This window comes from Simochromis diagramma, unplaced genomic scaffold, assembly GCF_900408965.1.
Source record: "Simochromis diagramma unplaced genomic scaffold, fSimDia1.1 OVJJ01000296.1, whole genome shotgun sequence".
Taxonomy (NCBI): Eukaryota; Metazoa; Chordata; class Actinopteri; order Cichliformes; family Cichlidae; genus Simochromis; species Simochromis diagramma.
The window spans coordinates 1,214,296-1,232,723 of record NW_024387004.1 but is presented as its reverse complement, the minus strand read 5'-3'; the positions used below and the strand labels follow the sequence as shown (position 1 = coordinate 1,232,723).

Below are 18,428 nucleotides of genomic sequence, written 5' to 3'. Positions count from 1 at the left end.
AGCGTGATAACAGCCGACCTGCAGACATGCTCGATGATCCTGACTGTGACAGCACAGGAAACTTTGAAAGAGGCTCCATGTGATCTCATCAAGCCAGGAAGAAAAGCCTTTCCTCCGACACGTGAACTAAACAGAAGCTCGTCTTCATACCTCTGATCTATGTCCTGTGCAATGTTCCCTCTAAGCTGCGCGCGTGCACGATTGCGCACTGCTGGCACGTCTGTGCCCACAAAAAAACAAATCTAAGCTGAATTGAAATTAAAACTTTATCATTTCTGTTTTGCAGTGTTAGTCAGTGACTGGCTGCTCCCGTATGGGATCAGAACGATGTCGCCTTATCCCACAGTCCAGCCAATCACGCGATTCACATTCGTATATACGTAGCTAATCAACGTGGTTGACGTTTATAAGGAAAACGCTCGAAAGCCTGTGAGCAAAAACAAAACCAAACCCCTCAGCCTTTCCTATTGGTGGAAAAATGCACCATGTGGACCAATCAAAAATGATATGGCAACGTGGCATTTAGTTATTTAGGGAGGGGGAAGTTTTAGGAGTGACGGCGTGTTTGAGATGTGAGAGATTTGCGACGTTTAGCACAAATCTTGTGTAGTTAGTGTGTAGTTAGTGTGTAGTGTAGTCAGTAGTTTTGTTGTGTGTCAGAACAATGAGGCGACTGCTGAGTGTTACAGGTGTTACAGCAGTGACACATCTGCTGCTGTCAGGCCTGCAGGTATCAGGCTGTTGTTCTCCTTCATCTCATAGTGGACAGAAATTATTTTTTGGAGCGGCACAAATAATTTGTGTGGCATCAGATTTGATGCAGAACAGCTGATTGTTCTGTAAATAGTTTGAAATGTTTATTTAAAAAACACCTTGGCTGCATTTTTAGGTAAACAGCTGCAAAACACTTTGTTGTTTGCATGACTCAGTTACTTTTTTGAAGAAGTAACTATATAATTAATTACCCAACATTGGTCATTATTTACTGTATTTGCAGACAGAGTTACAGACTCTCTCCCAGACCACAGACTCAGAATACAGTCAGAGCAAAAATAAATAAATAAAAAATTTAAAAAAGAAAGTTGTTTTCACGTTATTTTTTACTTCCAATCCGGTCAAAGGAGCTTGCAAAGAAAATCCGACCAATCCGGTCGTTCAGTCTGACGTCACTAGCCGTGTCTGGGCCTGAACTCCGCTGCAGGTCCATATATCAAACGATCACTATGGCATTACTGAGAGTTGAAAAACTGTCTTAAGTCTTTCATCTTTAATAAAATGATCAGCGTTCTGCTCTACCAGGTGTAACAATTGAGTTTAACATCCAGGCATCCATGAAAACGGAATTTATGACATTTAACGGAGTTAGTAGTTAGCAGGGAGTTAGCTCGCTAGCTTCTATCTAAATACAATATAGCATGTCCTGACTGCGGGGTTTTGGAAACAAATTCAAACGTACAGCTCTGTTATCACTTCCAGCATAAATGAAGACAGAAAACTAAACAGCAGTGACGTTTGTAGGGTTACTGAAGTTGGGCTAGCTGGTATATAATGATGTGCTACGTGACCGCTAGCGACACAGCTATGTTAGCATAATATAAACAAGCTAACTTTTTTTCCACTGGATAAAAGTTAACGTGAGTGTTCTCGGTGGTCAGGAACAAATGTAATCGCATGGCAGGATGCTGTAAAAGGACCAAACTTCAGCCAGGAGAACAACTGAGATAATCCATCCACAATACGAGGTTAGTCATTCATATACTGCTGCATGGGCTGGGCTGTAGTTACATCCTAAGGTTTTAAAAACTGAGCTTAAATAAATGATTAGCGGTAATAAAAGCCGAGGGAGGTCAACAGTGATCACCGACTGTTTTAGGAGCTTTTTGAGATCAAATAGAAGAAAATACAAAACATTAAACATGTTAACAACACAAAAGCCATATTAAACGCAGACTACTTTAGGCCCGGAAGTAGGATTCGTCACGTCATCACTTAACGACCGGATGGTGTTAACATGCTGCACATGGACAAGATCTTTTTTACATTTTCATTGTCAGTGGGCTAAATCAGGTAATTAAAAGTCATCTAACATAAATGCTGTAATTTGATTATTTTAATAAACATGTAACTTAGATGATTGGATGCTGGCGTGACCACAGTGCACACGTCTGCTGTTGCTCACAGTGGTCCAAGGGACGCTCAGGGAGTTTCGCTCAGACACATGAAACATTAGAGGGAACTTTGGTCCTCTGCTGGTTAAACTGGTCCGGCCTCGCGCTGACTGGTAACGAGCTGCTCCATCTTCGTGGGGTTTGTCTGCGCCTTAAAAGCGCTCCGGTCTTTGTTTCCTGAGCCGTGTCCCGGATGTTTGGATTTGATGTGTGATGTAAGAAGGAGGCAACATAACCCTGGAGGGGATGGGTCTGTAAAAACTACAGGCGTCACATGACATCCAGGAGGAGGGGTCTGCTTCGATGCTGCCCGTGAGGCTCGGACTCTGTCTCCAGGAAATGAGCTGGATCCACCATTGGATTAGTTTTATTAACACATGCGACCGGCAACTTTTAAGCATTTCTCTCACTTTACATCCTGACGTGTCAGGCGCTCCGCTGAGCTGATGCCGGTCCGTAATTATCCGTGCCTCGCGGCGCTGATGAGGAGGCGGGGTTTGGTAGCAGCTCTGAATGAAGGAGCTCGGGGGTCGTTTGCTCGCCCGGGGGCCTGTAATCTGATCTGAAGAGCAGAAACGGGACTCGCATGTTTGGAAGCACAGCCATGTTCAGATCACGGTTCATCTCCTGATTATTGATGAATATCTGTGATTATCAGCCTGCCAGACGGGTTATTCATCTGATGAACTCGGGCTCGAATGTTTTTCCACTTTTGTGTTGTTTCTGCTCTGAGGCTCTCGTGGACTCTGAGGGCTCGCCTGCACATTTAAAGAAATCACATCTTGTGTAATTAAGGCGGTGTGAACAGTAAACACAGCCTCTGCAGGGAGTCTCCATCCGACGTGTCGACTGCAGTTCGGCCCCGGCTGGTCCAACATGGTGGCGTTAGTCCATCAGACCGCCGGTCAGCTGCCTTGTTGGGAAAGCAGCTGAACAGCAGCCACAGGACTGGATTTCCTCTAATAAATCAGTCGTTTGTGACTCTGACAGGTGAGCAGTACAGAGCTGCTGTAATGAGCCCCAGGTGTGCTGCTGTTAGTGTACCTGCACCAGCCGGGAACACTGACGCACGGGCGGAGACCTGAGGACGGAGCTGATTGATAAAGTGATCAGAAACTCAGGTGAAACATCTGGATCCATGAATGATTGATGAGGTTTAGGCAGGTTCAGCTGCAGAGCTGGATTCTTCCACGGGGCTTTGATTCACTCCGCCTTCATCAATTTTTCATGGCAGATGTTTTAGTAGAGACGCAGGAGGAGGAGCCTCAGGTGGGAGCTCGTTCCAGATGGTTGATTGAGGTTACCCTACTGTCGTGTAGATATCGTCATGCCTGCACTCTTGTGTGTTGCTCACAGGAAGCACAGCGCACTGCTTCATTCAACACTCATCGCTTTAGGCTGACTTCCTGTTGTCAGTAGGTGGCGCTGCAGAGCGAAACATCAGCGAGGCGTTTCGCTAAGACGACAAATCAAAGCTGCTGTTTGTTAAAGTGAGGAAACTGAAATCTTGTAATGATGGAGGAGTGAAGGAGCCCGACTGTCTCCTGTCAGCTGGACTCATCCACGGCCGTTAGCTGGAAGCAGATTCGTGTCTGACGCTCTGAGTCAACAAAAATATCCTCCTGTTCATGAGGCTGAGCATTTAAAATAGGGACGTGTGGCACTTCCTGTTTTGCTGACAGCGTCCATGCGTGCAGCTAATTTCCTGCTCAGAGCTTCAGCTCACCGACGAGTCCAGTCTCAGCGTGAGGCAGTAATTCAGTACAGCTTTATTTAAAAGGCACCACATCAACAGTCACCTCCAGGTGCTTCAACCTGTACCACACCGTGAGCGCTCAGCTTTCCTCTCTCAGCAAACGAGGACGTGTTTGTATTTGTATCCAGGATGTGGAAAACTGCTGAAACAACAAACGAGCCCCAACAATCAGACCACGCCCTATGAGCAACACGTTGGTGACAGTGGGAACGAAAAACTCCTTTTAACAGGAAGAAACCTCCAGCAGCACCAGGCTCAGGGAGGTTTTCAGATCACAGCGTCGCGTTACCCGCTGCTTTCTGGCATCTGCACGCCTCGCTTGGCCTCAGCTTTGCAATGCCGCCATGTTTGCCACGGCTAACCCTCCAGAGCCGTTGTTGCTGGACTCCACCACAGCATCTGTTCATGATTCACAGCTCATAATAATCCTTCTTTGTCTGATTCTGGGCTGATTTAGCCCCTCCCTCTTTTAGACTGACTTTCTTCTGATTGGCTGTCCCTTACGAAGGTTGGTGGAGCTTGTGTTGTGTAAGCTCTGCCCTGCTGTCACAAAGGCAGCCTGAACTTCAGTGTAACTCCTCGTTCCCCGACGTAAACGCAGCTCAAACAAACTCGGCGATATCCCAGGAAGTCGCAGCAGATCGGGACGTTAGGCTGTGAAGGTGCTGCTAACAACGAGCGCGGGCAGCAGCAGGATGTTTGGTCCTGAGTCTGCTCGCAGAGTTTGATGTTTGGTGTGTCGTGCTGATCCCGCGAGCTGCTCGGGGCGCCGCCGCCTCACTGAGCGCGAGGGAAGACCTGCTGAATATTTGATGGCTGCTCTGCCTTCAGTGTTGCATAAGAGCGCCACATCACTGCTGCTCCCACTTACGTTAACCCCTGAGTGGGCAGGAGATGCACAGCAGCCAATCTAACCTCCTGATGAACGCGGCTGGTCAGAGTTTCTGATGAGCACCCCGCTGCTCATCATCAGCTGATTGGGGCGCTGTGATTGGCTCGTTTCAGTCCCGCCGGCTCTTTCTCGGCCTGCGTGTATCTCACAAACCCCAGCTCAGAGCCTGCAGCGCTGCCCCGGTAATGATGAGCTGTGATTGGACCGATTCGTCAAACGGTAGTTAACGCCACCTCCGGTGAGATGTGAAAACGGCGCTTTGGAAGGAAACGATCTTAACTTATTCCACAAAACAATCCTGAGGCTCGGCTGGGAGGCGGCTCGGCTGATCCCGGCGGTCCGAGCTGCTCGTTTGGGGTTGTGGTTCCGCCTGCGGCTGGCGTCTGCGGCCTGTGGGAGGATGACGGCGGTGATCTCGTGTGTGTGATGGGATAAATCGGAGCGCGCGCCTCCACCTGCTGACAGACCGGAAAACTAACGAGGCGTGTAATTTTCCCGTCTGTGTGGTTCCGCTCTAATGTGTCGAGCTTCTTAATGAAGTGTGAAAACTTACTGCAGGATTTGAAGGGTGCCATCCGCCCCCCTCCACCTGACTTGCCCGTGGTGCTGGTGAGGTGCGAGTTGATTGGCTGCAGCCAAACGGCTTTTTCTGCGCTCCCTGAAGGACGTGCAGAGCAATCGGCAGCTTCAGCTCGTTTTCATATTGTGTTGATTTGAAAACAGCGTGAAGGAAATGAACTGTATGTGTGTGTGTGTGTCTGTGTGTGTGGCACAGCACACCTTGTGAAGTATAAAGGGGATCATGTAAAGAGTGTGTGACAGGAAAGGCTGACTCTGTCGCTGCTTGTTCAGCCAGGCGGCCGTGCACACCCTGAGAACGAGCCGATGCCTCAGAGGTGGCTCTACCAAAAATCTGGGATGTGTTTGAATATCAAGAGCTTGAGGTCAGAGGTCGCGGTCTCTTGTGAAGAGTTCATGACTGTCCTCGCTCGATACACAGATCTCGGCGCTGCGATCAGCGTCACAGCGCCGCCCAGAGGAGACGTTAGGAGAATGATTCTCAACGAGGAGCTGCAGGTCGACCGCGTCACCCAAGGAAAGCTGTCTGCTGATTGGATAAGCCTTCAGCCCCCATCCCGTCGCCGGCGACAGGTTTTTCCAACGTTTCTTTAAAGTACCGTGACTCTTCAATGATTTGCGCATCTTAAAAATCCCAGCGGTTCCTGAAAGCAGCGACGCCGTGCTTTCCGCTGATATTAGAGTCATTCGGGTAATCCCAAGCACTGCGTCACAGCGGCCCGAAGACGAAGGTTGAGAGAGACGAAGGCGCACAGAAAACTGACGCTTTGTCAGACATCGTTTTTCTTTCTTACAATGATTTTATTTTTGCGGTTTTTAGTGTTTTATATAAAAATAAGAGTTGCTGGATTTAAGCCCTGATAACAGGGTTTCATAGAACATTGTTTTATGCCATGTTTATTTCATGTATGACAAACACTGCCCCGCCCTCTTCCAGCACCTGTAAAGCAGGTGTATTTGAGGCTTGCAGGACATGCAGGCAGAGCAGGCTGGGTTTATTATCCACTCAGGAAAATGTTGCATAAAAGTGTCAGCAGTGCGATGTAGGCCTTTGGCTACAGACTGAGAGGAAGTGTACCGGGGAAGAAAAGAGATGCCCAAAAACAAACCACAGGGTCAAAGGTCACATACTTGTTGTTGTTCAGACTGTAAGCCTTGTAATCATGTACAGTCTCTCTTTCTTTCAATTTAGTCCTTTTCTGTTACTAATCCTGATTACGCTCACAGTAGAGAAAGAAGCTACCAGATGTGGAAAGACGCAGTAATCCTGAGGACGGGGACAAAAGCTCACAGCTGATTTTAAGACACTTTTACAGCTAAAACAACCAAATAATTCCAGGAGGCCTGTTTAACATTATGGGGATAAAGCAGCTTCCCCAGAATCCCACTCGGGAGCGATTCTTCGTGTGTGCGTCAGTCTAAGGGCCGACCTGTGGAAGCTCAATAACTCGAAGCTCTGCCAATAAGGAAGCTGCATGAACGACATCATTTCCTGGTTACGGGCAAGCAGAAGGCGCTCGCAGTTTTTAGCAAACACAAACAATCAGCTTTAAGTTCTCCAGCGTTTACGTCAATCTCGCTTCACCGAGCTTTCTGATTGGCAGAGCGTTTCACCTTATGGATGGTGGTGGGAACAAGCTTCCTGACCTTCTGACATCATCCCGCCTGAGGCGAGGTCACTGAATGATGCTCATCTGTAGTTTAGCCCCCCTCCCCCCCTTACACACACACACACACACACACACACACACACACACACCAGGTGTCCCTGTGGGGGCAGCGAGGCTCTGACCTCGGGGTTCGTAGTGACATATTGACGGCTCGTGATAAATATTGATCCACAGTCCTGCGGAGGTCTTACCCCACGCCGGCGGGCCGTCCTGCTGTCCCTCTGATCCAGCTTTCAGAGAGTGTTTCCGAGGAGGCGCCACGCTGGTTGGTTATTATGATGGCGGTGGAGACGCCGCTCCAAACTTGGTCAGAGATGTTGTTTAACAAGCAGCTGCAGTGAAGTGTGTCTGTGGCGTCTCTGATTTCACGTGTGAAACATGAGAGCGACTCTGACCACGCCCACACGCTCGCTCTTTGTGACGGTGCAGCTGAAATTGAAGCGTTTAGATGACTTTGCTGAATGAAATGCTCGCAGCTGTTCTCACGGCCCTCACACTCACACCTGTACGATCAGGGTTTGTTTTATCTGTAAAATGATCATTTCTGCACGCGATGAAGAGATTTTCAAGGTTTCTGACCAGAATTTTATAAACATTAAGAAAAAACTACTTGAGCAAATACACCCAATAATATTACAAATAGCTGCTCATTTCTGTGTTTATTCAGACCTGTGTCTTCTGTCTGTGCAGTGGGAAAATAACAGGATGAAAATGGATGTAAATTAGGGAATTATTAAAAAGAAAACGTGTGTGTATAGAAGTAAAGATGTCTGTATATAAATCTGAATACACACACACACACACACACACACACACACACACACACACACACACACACACACACAGTGCAGCGGCTGAGTGCTGGTCAGAGACAATAACAGCAGTGAGCTGGGCGGTGCAGATACTCGGGTTTATTAACACACAGATGCAGAGAGGACGACACACAGGAGGAGGAGGAGCAGTGAATACAGTGAGGACAATAACAAACACGTCTGTGCTGATTGGCCTGTCAGTAATCACATGACTGAGCCAAAACAAGTTTCACAAAGTTCCAACAATGGCCCCGCCCCCTGAATGAATCATTCCAGCTGATGTTTTTATTTATTCATCTCTATAATTCGTGATCTGACTGATGATGACAGTAACTGAACTCCAGAGTGGAGGGAGACGAGGAGGAGGGGCAGTTTCTATTTTTACTGGCTAAAAGCTGCTCTTCTGTGGCGTCACGCGGTGACAGGGCTACAGTGCGACTGGCTCTACGAACAGAAAGAAGCTGAAAGGCTCTACAAAAGGTCTCTCACCTCTGAGCGAGACAACAAGGCATCGTAAACGTTTGTTAAAGGTACAAGCCGTGCTTAAAGGGACAGCCGTGCGCTCGGGTGCAGTCCGTCCTCGCCCCCCGTCATGCTATCTTTGGTTTGAACTCTGCGGCCCGTCACGGTGCGCTGGTTGGGTGCGGCGGGCTCGTCTGCTCTGGCGGGTTTTGGTTAACAGTATCAATCTGTGAAATTGCACTTGGATGTTTTGGATGAAAGCCTCGCCGTGGCCTGTGGGTCCGTGCCGGAGTTGTGCTCAGGTGGAGGAGGAGGTGAGGGGGAGTGAGAGGGGAGTGGGGGTGGTGCGTTGCTATGGCATCATGATGGGCGTGTCTGAGAAGACAGACATAATGGAGTCTGTCTCCCCCGCCCTGTGCCGTGGCTGTTGCTCTGCCCCTAGCAGTAACCCTGGCCCCAGGTGTCCCGGCCCCGCCCTCAGCTTGCCATTTTGCTGCTCTCTGATTGGCTCCAGAAACACCACATGCTTGTTGGTACTGACCTTGCGGCCCGGGCCCTCCGTGCTGGCCGGCGGGGTGGGGGTGAGGATGGAGGACTGGGCGCTGCCCGCCCCAGCCTCGTTTCCCAGACTTGGGGTGGCCGTGGCCAGGGGCGGGGCTTTCAGGCAGGGAGGACAGCGGCAAGGCGTCAGGTAGAGGTACATAAGCACCAGCACCAGGCTCACCACGCAGCCCAGAAGGGTGGTGAAGCCCGTGTTGAAAGGCTCCTGGGGGTCGTTGCTATCCGCCAACACCGTGACGTTGACCTCCCACGTGTCGTTGCGGTGATGCTGCCGGTCCTCCGCCAGACACCAGTAGATCCCGGTGTCCTTCTCGCGTGCCGCCATGATCTCCAGGCTGCCGTTGGAGAACATCTTTAAGGACCCGTTATTCCCCGGGGGCAGCACCGACTCCAAGCTTGGCGACACCCAGAGGAAAGTGATGGCGTGGCCGGAGAGAGTGGTGGCACAGTGCAACAGCAGCGCTTTCCCCGCCGTCACGGTAACACTCCTCTTCTGGGTCACGGCACTCAGGTTGCACTTCTCCAGGTAGCGTCCATGCTGGAGGAAGCGCACAGTGCCTCTCGGGTTCCCGTAAACCAGACAGATGTGCTCCTGCCTGAAGAAAAGCAGCGACTCAAACTCCTGCTGCTCCCAGGACCGGAACAGGCTGTACATGGGGCACTCGCACCACAGCGAGTTGTTGTGCAGGTAGAGCCCCTTCTGCAGCGAATGGGGCAGGGCCAAAATGTCCTCCAGGGGCAGTTTGGACAGGCGGTTTGAGGACAGGTCCAGCAATGACAGGTGGGGGTGGCTGTGCTTCTGGATGGAAAAGAAGGGGAAGTCGGTGAGGCGGTTGTGGCTTAGATAAGCCTTGCGCAAGTTTGTCAGTCCAGCCAGAGGTCTGCCCTCCACCCGCGAGATCCGGTTATTAAACAGCAGCAACTCCTCCAACCCTGACAGCTCCTGGAAGTAATGCTCCTCCAGAACACAAAGATGATTGGATGACAGGTCCATGTTTCGGAGCTGAGCCCCGGACGAGTTTCTGAACGCTCCCGGCATGATCGCTGTCAGCTGGTTGTGGGCCAAACGTAACGTCTCCAGTTGAAGAAGTCCTTGGAAGACACCGTCCTCCAGCTGCGTGATGTGGTTGTGGCTGAGGTCCAGGGTGACGGTGGAAACCGGCATTTCTCCGGGAACGTGTCTCAGAGCCAGGGTGGTGCAGCTGAAAATGTCTGCGGCGCAAATGCAGCCGCCCGCCCGATAGGAGCCCCGAGACGAGCTGACGGCAGCGTGTACGGGGCTCGGCCGGTGCAGCTGCAGGCACACCAACAGCAGCACAGCAGCCCGCCACGCTGTCGGAGAGTCCACAACCTGCAGGAATTCCGTGTGACCACCGACGTGCGACATGATGCCCCCAGCGTGTGTCCCTTACTTTGAAAGAGCCTCAGTTTGCTGTTCACATCCTTCGTGCGCCGCGATTCATCTCATTTTGGCGTAACATGGTCGACACGTAAACACAGAGCAGGCGGAGGAAGCTTGTTGTTGCTCATAGTGTACGAGTCTGTGCGCGTCCTTCACTCTGAGCCTCTCATCGTCTCCTCTCAGAGCGTGGCTGTGGAGCGCGCTCAGTGTGCCTCCAGGCTGTTTGTTTGGTCTAACTCGGTTAATGTTGTCCACCTGCCAACCCGGCAGACGCCAGGAGAGGAGATGCCTAAATGGGTTATGTGAGGTGGAGGCGTCCCAGCACAGACTCCCTCTGTCAGTGATCCAGGTGTGCTGCGATGTCAGAACACCTGTCCCTGTCGTCCCATTTATCACACAGAAAAGTCAGAAATCACTTCCTGTCTCCTCCTTTCATCCCATATCTGCTCCGTGGGCGTCCTTCTTCAGCTCTGCTCGCTCCGGGAGTTTCCTTTCCGCACTCAGTCTCTGCTGCTGTGACGATGGCGAGCTCCGAGCGCCTCAGTTTGATCCCGGGATCAGACTCGCAGTGGGGTCGGCATCCCGTCTGCTCCACACTCGTCCACCACGCCGCTCTGCTGCTGCCTTGCGCTGTCTCTGGCCACACTGAGCGCGCTCCTCGCTGCTCCCTCACAGATGTTGCTGTGTGTGTGCAGGTGTGTGTGTCAGTCGCTGCTGCCTCCGTCTCTTGACTGCGCTCGGCTCAGATGTGAGCTTCGTCTGTCGCTTCTGGTGCTTTCCCAGCTCCACCTCTCCTCCTCCTCCTCCACTCTGGATTAACCCTCTCCCTCTCTCTCTCTCTCTCTCTCCCCCTGCTCCTCCTCCTGCTCCTCCTCCTCTCTGCTTTTGCTGCTCTGCTGCTTTCCGTCTCTTTTTGTTTCAGGCTCACACTTTGTTTCCGTCTCCTCCCTCCTCCTTGCTCCTCTCTCGGAGGCGCCGTGTGTCTCCTCGGAGGAGCGTGAGGAGCAGTGAGATGAACGCTCCTGTGATTTTACTCACAGAGTCAACAAAAATGATACTTTGATCATGGTTTGTGTGGCGATCAGGAGGAGGCGGGGCTCCAGCATTTCAATCTATGACACCATGAATACTTTGTGGCTCCTCCCTCCATGAACTCCATCTCCTCCGGGTTGTACTCAGTCGTGTGTGTGTGTGTGTGTGTGTGTCCCTGTCTTTTGGTTTTCAGTCACAGTGTGTTTTATGCTGATTTGCTGTCACAAGATTAACATTGCACACACACACATTCAGACACGCAGAAACACACGCTCGCGCACACACACACATGCAGATAAACCCAGACACACACACATGCAGCATGCGCACACACACACACCGACACACACACACACACACCGACACACACACACACACACACACTCAGACACACACACACTCAGACTCAGACACACGCAGAGACACACACACACACACACACACACACACACACACACACACACACACACAGACTCAGACACACACACACACACACACACACACACACACAGACTCAGACACACACACACACACACACACACACACACTCAGACTCAGACACACGCAGAGACACACACACACACACACACACACACACACACACAGAGACGTCTGAGCCCGGCGTCTCCGGGTGGCGTGCGTCCTGCCTTTCTGCTGTCGTTGCCCCGCCCTGCAGGAGGATGTAAGCTGATCTCAGCCCAAGGTTAACATGAACACGAGCCCTTGAAGAGCTGAAGCTGACCTCTGACCTCTGACCCTGATCCTACCCTGCTGGACGTCCTGAAACGTCCGACTGAAGCAGCTCCACACAATAAAAACTTTATTAAGTCCAGCAGCAGGTAGAACACGGCGTTCTCTACCACGCACTGCTGTCATTGGTTAGACTGTGACATGTGACTACTGATGTAGTGTTTATTCATCTATACTGAAGCTGCTGAAGGAAGGAAGGATGTATTAGAGGTGAAGCTGAGGCTGAAGTCAACGGTGTGAGGTCATGGCTGACTCGGCTGTTCTCCTGACCCTCCCAGACGTCCCGTTTCCACTGCGTTCCTGTTCATGTGCTCCGTGTATCATTAGTGCCATAGCTCTGAACACGCTGCCCTTTCCTGGTTTATTATTAACGAGGGAACACGATGGACTCGAAACACAGCCGGCGACATTTCCAGCTGAGCTCTGTGACTCAGTCGTGTGGATGACGGCGGCCTACAGGACCGTGGAGGGGGGGCGTGTCGAGAGGCTGAAAAGATAAGGTCAGGGGCGGTTTTACAGGGAAATGTCACCATGCTTCCCTCAGAGATCATCCTGTGAGGGACTCTACCCAGTTTGCTCACCGCTGAGCAACTAGCCAACATCTGCATCCAAACAAGAGGGGAAGTGACTGCTTCTCTTTTTCACTTTAAAAGCTTATTTTGGCGCCCTGAGTCACAGCGGCTAGCGCTGCATGTTTGATTCTGCAGATTTTTGCCTCCTGTGAAAAATAAAGCCTCAAATCAGAAGTATTTCACTCCCTGGTATAATTCTCAAACACCTATCAAACACCTATAAATACCTAAAGCAGGTAACTCGTAAGCTGGAGAGGAAATAGCGTGTCACAAATTTAGAAGATCATCATTTAGCCTGGAGAAATAGTTTGTTGCTTTCGTATAAAGCAACAAACTCCAACCTTCCTTTCATATCAAACATCCTTGAAAGAGTAGTTGTCAAACAGCTAACAGATCATCTGCAGAGGCTTCTTTGAAGAGTTTCAGTCAGGTTTCAGAGCTCATCACAGCACAGAAACAGCTTTAGTGAAGGTTACAAATGATCTTCTTATGGCCTCTGACAGTGGACTCATCTCTGTGCTTGTCCTGCTAGACCTCAGTGCAGCGTTCGATACTGTCGACCATAATATTCTATTAGAGCGATTAGAACATGCTGTAGGTATTACAGGTGCTGTGCTGCAGTGGTTTGTATCATATCTATCTAATAGACTCCAGTTTGTGCATGTAAATGGAGAGTCCTCTTCACACACTGAGGTTAATTATGGAGTTCCACAGGGTTCAGTGCTAGGACCAATTCTGTTTACATTATACATGCTTCCCTTAGGCAGCATCATTAGAAGACATAGCATACATTTACACTGCTATGCTGATGACACCCAGCTCTATCTGTCCATGAAGCCAGATAACACACACCAATGAGTTAAACTGCAGGAATGTCTTAAAGACATAAAGACCTGGATGGCCGCTAACTTTCTGCTTCTTAGTTCAGATCAAACTGAGGTTATTGTACTCGGCCCTGAAAAGCTTAGAAATATGGTATCTAAGCAGATTCTTCCTCTGGATGGCATTACCTTGGCCTCCAGTAATGCTGTGAGGAACCACAGTGTTACTGGACACACTAAAACTCACTAACACACACATACCTGTGCACAGGTGTGCTCACTGTTATGTAATGTGTGTGTCTGTATGTGTGTGTGTGTGTTCACAGCCGCAGGTCTGACCTCAGCCGGTGCTCTCTCTCCTCTCAGGGTATCCCGAGCTGCCTCTGTCCTGCTGTCCGACCCCTGCTTCCAGCTCCACTCCATCCAGCACCTCCTGGGAGAAGGAGGCGAGTCCTCCAGCTCCTCGGCAGCCGTGGCCCCCAGCGTGCGTCCTGCGATGGGCTCTCTGGGATCGTCCGTGGCCACCCCGCTCCCGTCGGCCGCTGGAAACTCGGGATCCTCGGAGCGCAAACACTTCTCCCTGCATGCATGTGAGTAGATGATCACAGGTGGCTTTGGTGGGCGTGGCTACCAAGGTGGGGAAAATGTGACCGGTGGTAGCTGCAGATTTGTGCTTAGTAGGAAGTGATTGTCACACACTCCTCTGTCATCTCTATGAGACACACTCCAGCCTCCGGCCCAGCGGTCAGGGTGCATTGTGGGTAGAGCTACATGTACAGGACAGCTTCAGGCCTGGAGTCAGACCAAACAAACGTGTGCATGCAGTAAATAATTCCCTGTGCTTTTGCTGTCGGGATTACGGTCGGGGTGAGCAGCCAGGGAAAGGGTTACGTCAACTAGATGTCCCCACAAGATAGGAGTATCCGCCGTGTGTGTGTGTGTGTGTGTGTGTGTGTGTGAGAATGGGCACCTCCCACACGTGTGAATGCGAGCGTCTTGCTTTGTGGTGGGAGCAGGAAGCTGTCTGCCTGCTGCTGTAATATTCACAATAACAGGTGGAGTATTGGAGTGAGTGTAAACACGCTGATGCCAGCAGCGCTCCAGAGCGAGATCAGCTGGTGCCTCTGATGTGGTCGGAGGTGGAGGCCTTCCTGAATCAGTGTGTGTTTGTCTTCACAGTGATGTGAGATCCTGAAAATAAAAAGATTCCCCCGGTCCTGGTTTCTGGTTCACCCTCTGAGTGTGGAGCAGGCTGCAGAGGCCTGTAGCTGTGGGCTCTCTGCTCGTCTGTGATTGGAGATCGGGCTGCAGGGGCAGCTTCTCTTGTGCTGGAGTCTCGTTACTCGGAGGGCGTGCGAGGACAGAAACACGATGTTTGGTTTGTGCTTTCAGACTGAATCAGCTGGATGCTGCGCCGAGCGTGTGCTTTGGAAACGAGCCTGTAATGTTATTTGGACCTCAGAGTAATTGTGTTTGTGCTGCAGTGGCTTCTGTCATGATCACAGAGCTGTGAGTGCAGCTCAGAGGACAAACACTGCCTCTCGCTGCCACGCTTCATGTTTCAGGCAGCTTTGCTTTGCTCGATGTGCAGCGCTCCGACTCACCGGCCTTCGGGCTGTTTGCTGTGATGTTGGATTACAGCTGATAACTGATAACACTTTTCCTCTCTGCTGTTAGTGAGGCACAGGGTGCTGCAGGGCAGAGACAGAAGGAGAGCAGCAGGAGTGAAGGGGAAGCTTTAAAGATGGCAGTGAGACCTGCTGTGGCGGTCTGCAGAGCTGCTGAGGGTGAAGTCTGAAGCTGACAGCCTGAGAGCTGGAGGCGCGCTGGAACCTGCAACACGCACGTGAAGGCGGTGTTTCGCTGTCGTCACTGAATCGGCGTGTGACTCTGTGGTAACATCACCCACCTCCTGACATGCAGTCGCAGAAAAATCCTGTGGCCTTATAGTGGAGCTCGCCACAGGGGATGGCCCAGTCGTTGTGACATCCTTATCCGTTGCCACGGCAATGCAGACAGTTTCCATGACCACGATGTGTGTCATCATGTAGAGGATATGTGCCTGGAAGGGAGGTGTCAAAATTAAATATCTGTCCCGAGATTATTGTAGCCAGAAAACATCAAAACGACACCGCGCCTTACCGAGCTCCCATAACCTGATTCTGGAATAACCTGAAATATTCTGGAATAAGGTCAGATACATGAAATAATCGGGATTAACCAGACATAAACACGACAGCCTGAATTGTAAAATAAACTGATACCTGCTGGAGTTAACATGAAGTCCTATAGAAACAGAATCTTTTTAGCAGAGATGATGAAACTAGTTTAAACGCGATCACTGATGTCAGGACTCTTTACAGCTCCTCAGTGTGCCACAATGACACGCAGGGTCAGGTTAAAGGTTAAAGGTGCTAATACGTCTCTCAGCTGACAAACACCCTGCATGGCTGTGGGTCACGTCAGAATCAGAGAGACTTTATTTATCCCCACTTAACAAGCAACAGAGCAGCACGATGTTGAAGATGAGGACAATAAGAACAGGCAATAAGAGTGAGATAATAAATACACAGTTAATACAGTTTTAAAATTAAAGCGACTGAAAGATGAATAAATAACTAAGTGACTAAAAGAATAAAGCGTCGGTTGTATAAGAAGAGAGTAGTTTATGTTTCTGGTCTCATCGGCTGGAGTTAAAAAGCAGAGCTGCTTTGGGGACAAAGGTGACGCTCCTCCTCCTCCTCCCAGTCCTGCAGGAAATGCAGCGGAGGCGTCGCCCAGAGGGGAGCCATTGAAATGCGGGGTGAAGAATGTGAGAGGGGTCGTTGATGATTTTGGCTGCCTGTCTGAGGCCTGTTGGCTGAAAACCTGCCAGAGTTCTGACAGGCCAATGACTGTAGAGCACACTGATGCAGTGCGCTGCAGTCTGTTCCTGTATGAAGGCTGAGGGAGTGGAACCAGCAGCTGATGGAGGTCATGATGCTTTCCAGGAAGGCGTAGTAAAAAGTCATCATGATGGGGCTGCTGACTCCAAAGGAGTTTCCTAAGGAGGTGTAGCTGTTGGTGGCACCTCCTGAGAATCTCCTCTGTGTTGGCAGAGAATCTCAGGAGGTTGTCAAAGATGGTTCGCAGGTATTTGTGCTCCTCAGCTACCTCCACTGGCTTCCCGTGGATGGTGGTGGTGACTGAAGCAGCCAGATCCCTCTGCCTACTGGAGAAGGTCACCACCTTTGCTCACGTTCAGTTCAAGTTTGGAGCTGTCACACCACTCTACAAACTCCTGCAGAGCGGGCCCGTGGTGCTGTGAGGGCCTGACAGCAGTGACAGGAGAACTGTGTCGTCAGCATATTTAACCAGGTGACAGTTGGGCTGTGTGGATCTGCAGTCATCAGCGTAGAGGATGAAGAGCAGGGGGGAGAGCACACAGCCCTGGGGGGAGCCAGTGGAGGTGGAACAGAGACCGGAGAGAGAGTTGTTGACCCGAACTTTCTGAGTCCTGTTGGTCAAAAAGTCCAATATCCTCAGGATCAGCTGATCATCCAGGTGAAATCGGGAAGAAAGTTTAGTGGCCAGGATGTGAGGCTGCAGAGTGATGCACGCTGATGAGAAACCAGCAAACAGAAGTCTGGCAGAGTCAGGGAGCTCCAGATGTTTGTGGATGCAGTCCAAGATGAAGAGTTTTGCATCATCGACACGTCTGCGTGCACGGTAAGCAAACTGGAGTGGGTCCATCAGGGGGTCAGTTGCTCTTACGATGTGCTGTTTTATGATCTTCTCCATGGCCTTCATCACCAGGGAGGTGTGGGCCACGGGACGAAGATCATTCAGAGACTTTCGGTTGTTTCTTTTGGGGATGAGGATGACTGTGGAGTGTTTCCACAGCTGGGGGACGGTGTGACTGTCGACCGAGTGTTGAAATAGAGTCCGGACACACTTCCTAGTTGCCCTGCACAGGGCCTCACAACTCGACTGCTGATGTTGTCAGGGCCAGGTGAGCTCCTCTCCCTGGTCCTCCTGAGGGCTCTCACCACGTCCTCAGTCCTGAAGGTGAGTGCAGAGCTGCCAGGTGTGAGTGAGGATCTGAACTCCTCAAACCTGGTGTAGAAAGCGTTGAGGTCGTCAGGGAGGGAGGAGGGGTTGCTGCCCTCCACCTGGGTGGTTCTGGAGGTGGTGACCGCAGAATTCACAGAGGCCATGGTTTTGAGGCCCTGCCAGGCTGAGTGGAGGTCCCCGTGTTTTTATACATGTCCGTGAGCAGCAGCTCAGAGTGGGCGTGGACGTGCCGGTTCACCCTGTGACAGACAATGAGCAGTTCATCACACACCTGCTGAACACCTGAACAAGCAGAACACTGAATGTCTCTGCTCCAGAGCTCAGTGCCCTGAAACAGAAGTACCTGCTGTAAGCTCCTATCGTGACAGAGGCACGGAGCGAACGCGCAGAGCAAACAGACGATGACATGAATGAGAGGGTAAACAGGAGGTGATAAAGACGGAGCATCGATGCAGCAGAGGGAGGAGCTGCGTGGGCAGCTGCGATGTGCTCGTCTGTCTGTAAGAGGAGTAATGTTCACCCTGCCAGCTGCCCCGAGCTCCAGATTGGCTCCCGGCAGGGGGTCTGTGACAGCATGAGCCTCTGGATGCTCTGACCTCTGACCTCAGTGAAAACAGGAAGTTCATTTTAGTCCTCTCAGAGTCACAGAGAGCAGGAAGCAGGGCGGGGCTACTAGTGATTTACTGGTCAAACGTTGATGAAGGTGATGATGACGATGAGCTGGGTCATGTGCAGCCTCGGCCGGCTGACCTTCATCTGTGCGAGCAGGTTAACGATGATGATCTGTGGTAACGTGATAGAGCGCGCACACCATGCTGTTCCCAGTACACACCAGTACTGTGGGTGTGTTTTATGGCACCAGGGAAACCCAAGCAGTCAGCTCATTGATCAGCGATCA

At 51.0% G+C, this 18,428-nt stretch overlaps 1 protein-coding gene and 1 long non-coding RNA gene across 5 annotated transcripts in view; both read left to right on the top strand.

The window, feature by feature from the left end:
* Positions 1-18,428, top strand: part of LOC120739265 (E3 ubiquitin-protein ligase RNF123) — a 93,564-nt gene that overhangs the window by 45,320 nt on the left and 29,816 nt on the right. For all 4 annotated transcript variants that reach the window (XR_005697157.1, XM_040040985.1, XM_040040984.1 and 1 more), the window contains one exon: positions 13,844-14,067. Coding sequence is in view for 3 of the 4 variants with exons in the window: in XM_040040985.1 (XP_039896919.1) it covers positions 13,844-14,067 (224 nt within the window). In the remaining variant the exon portion in view is untranslated. The remainder of the gene's footprint in view (positions 1-13,843; positions 14,068-18,428) is intronic.
* On the top strand, positions 14,172-16,474 carry LOC120739268. Its single transcript, XR_005697158.1, has 2 exons — positions 14,172-14,855; positions 15,155-16,474. It is a non-coding gene; the product is annotated as an uncharacterized LOC120739268 (long non-coding RNA).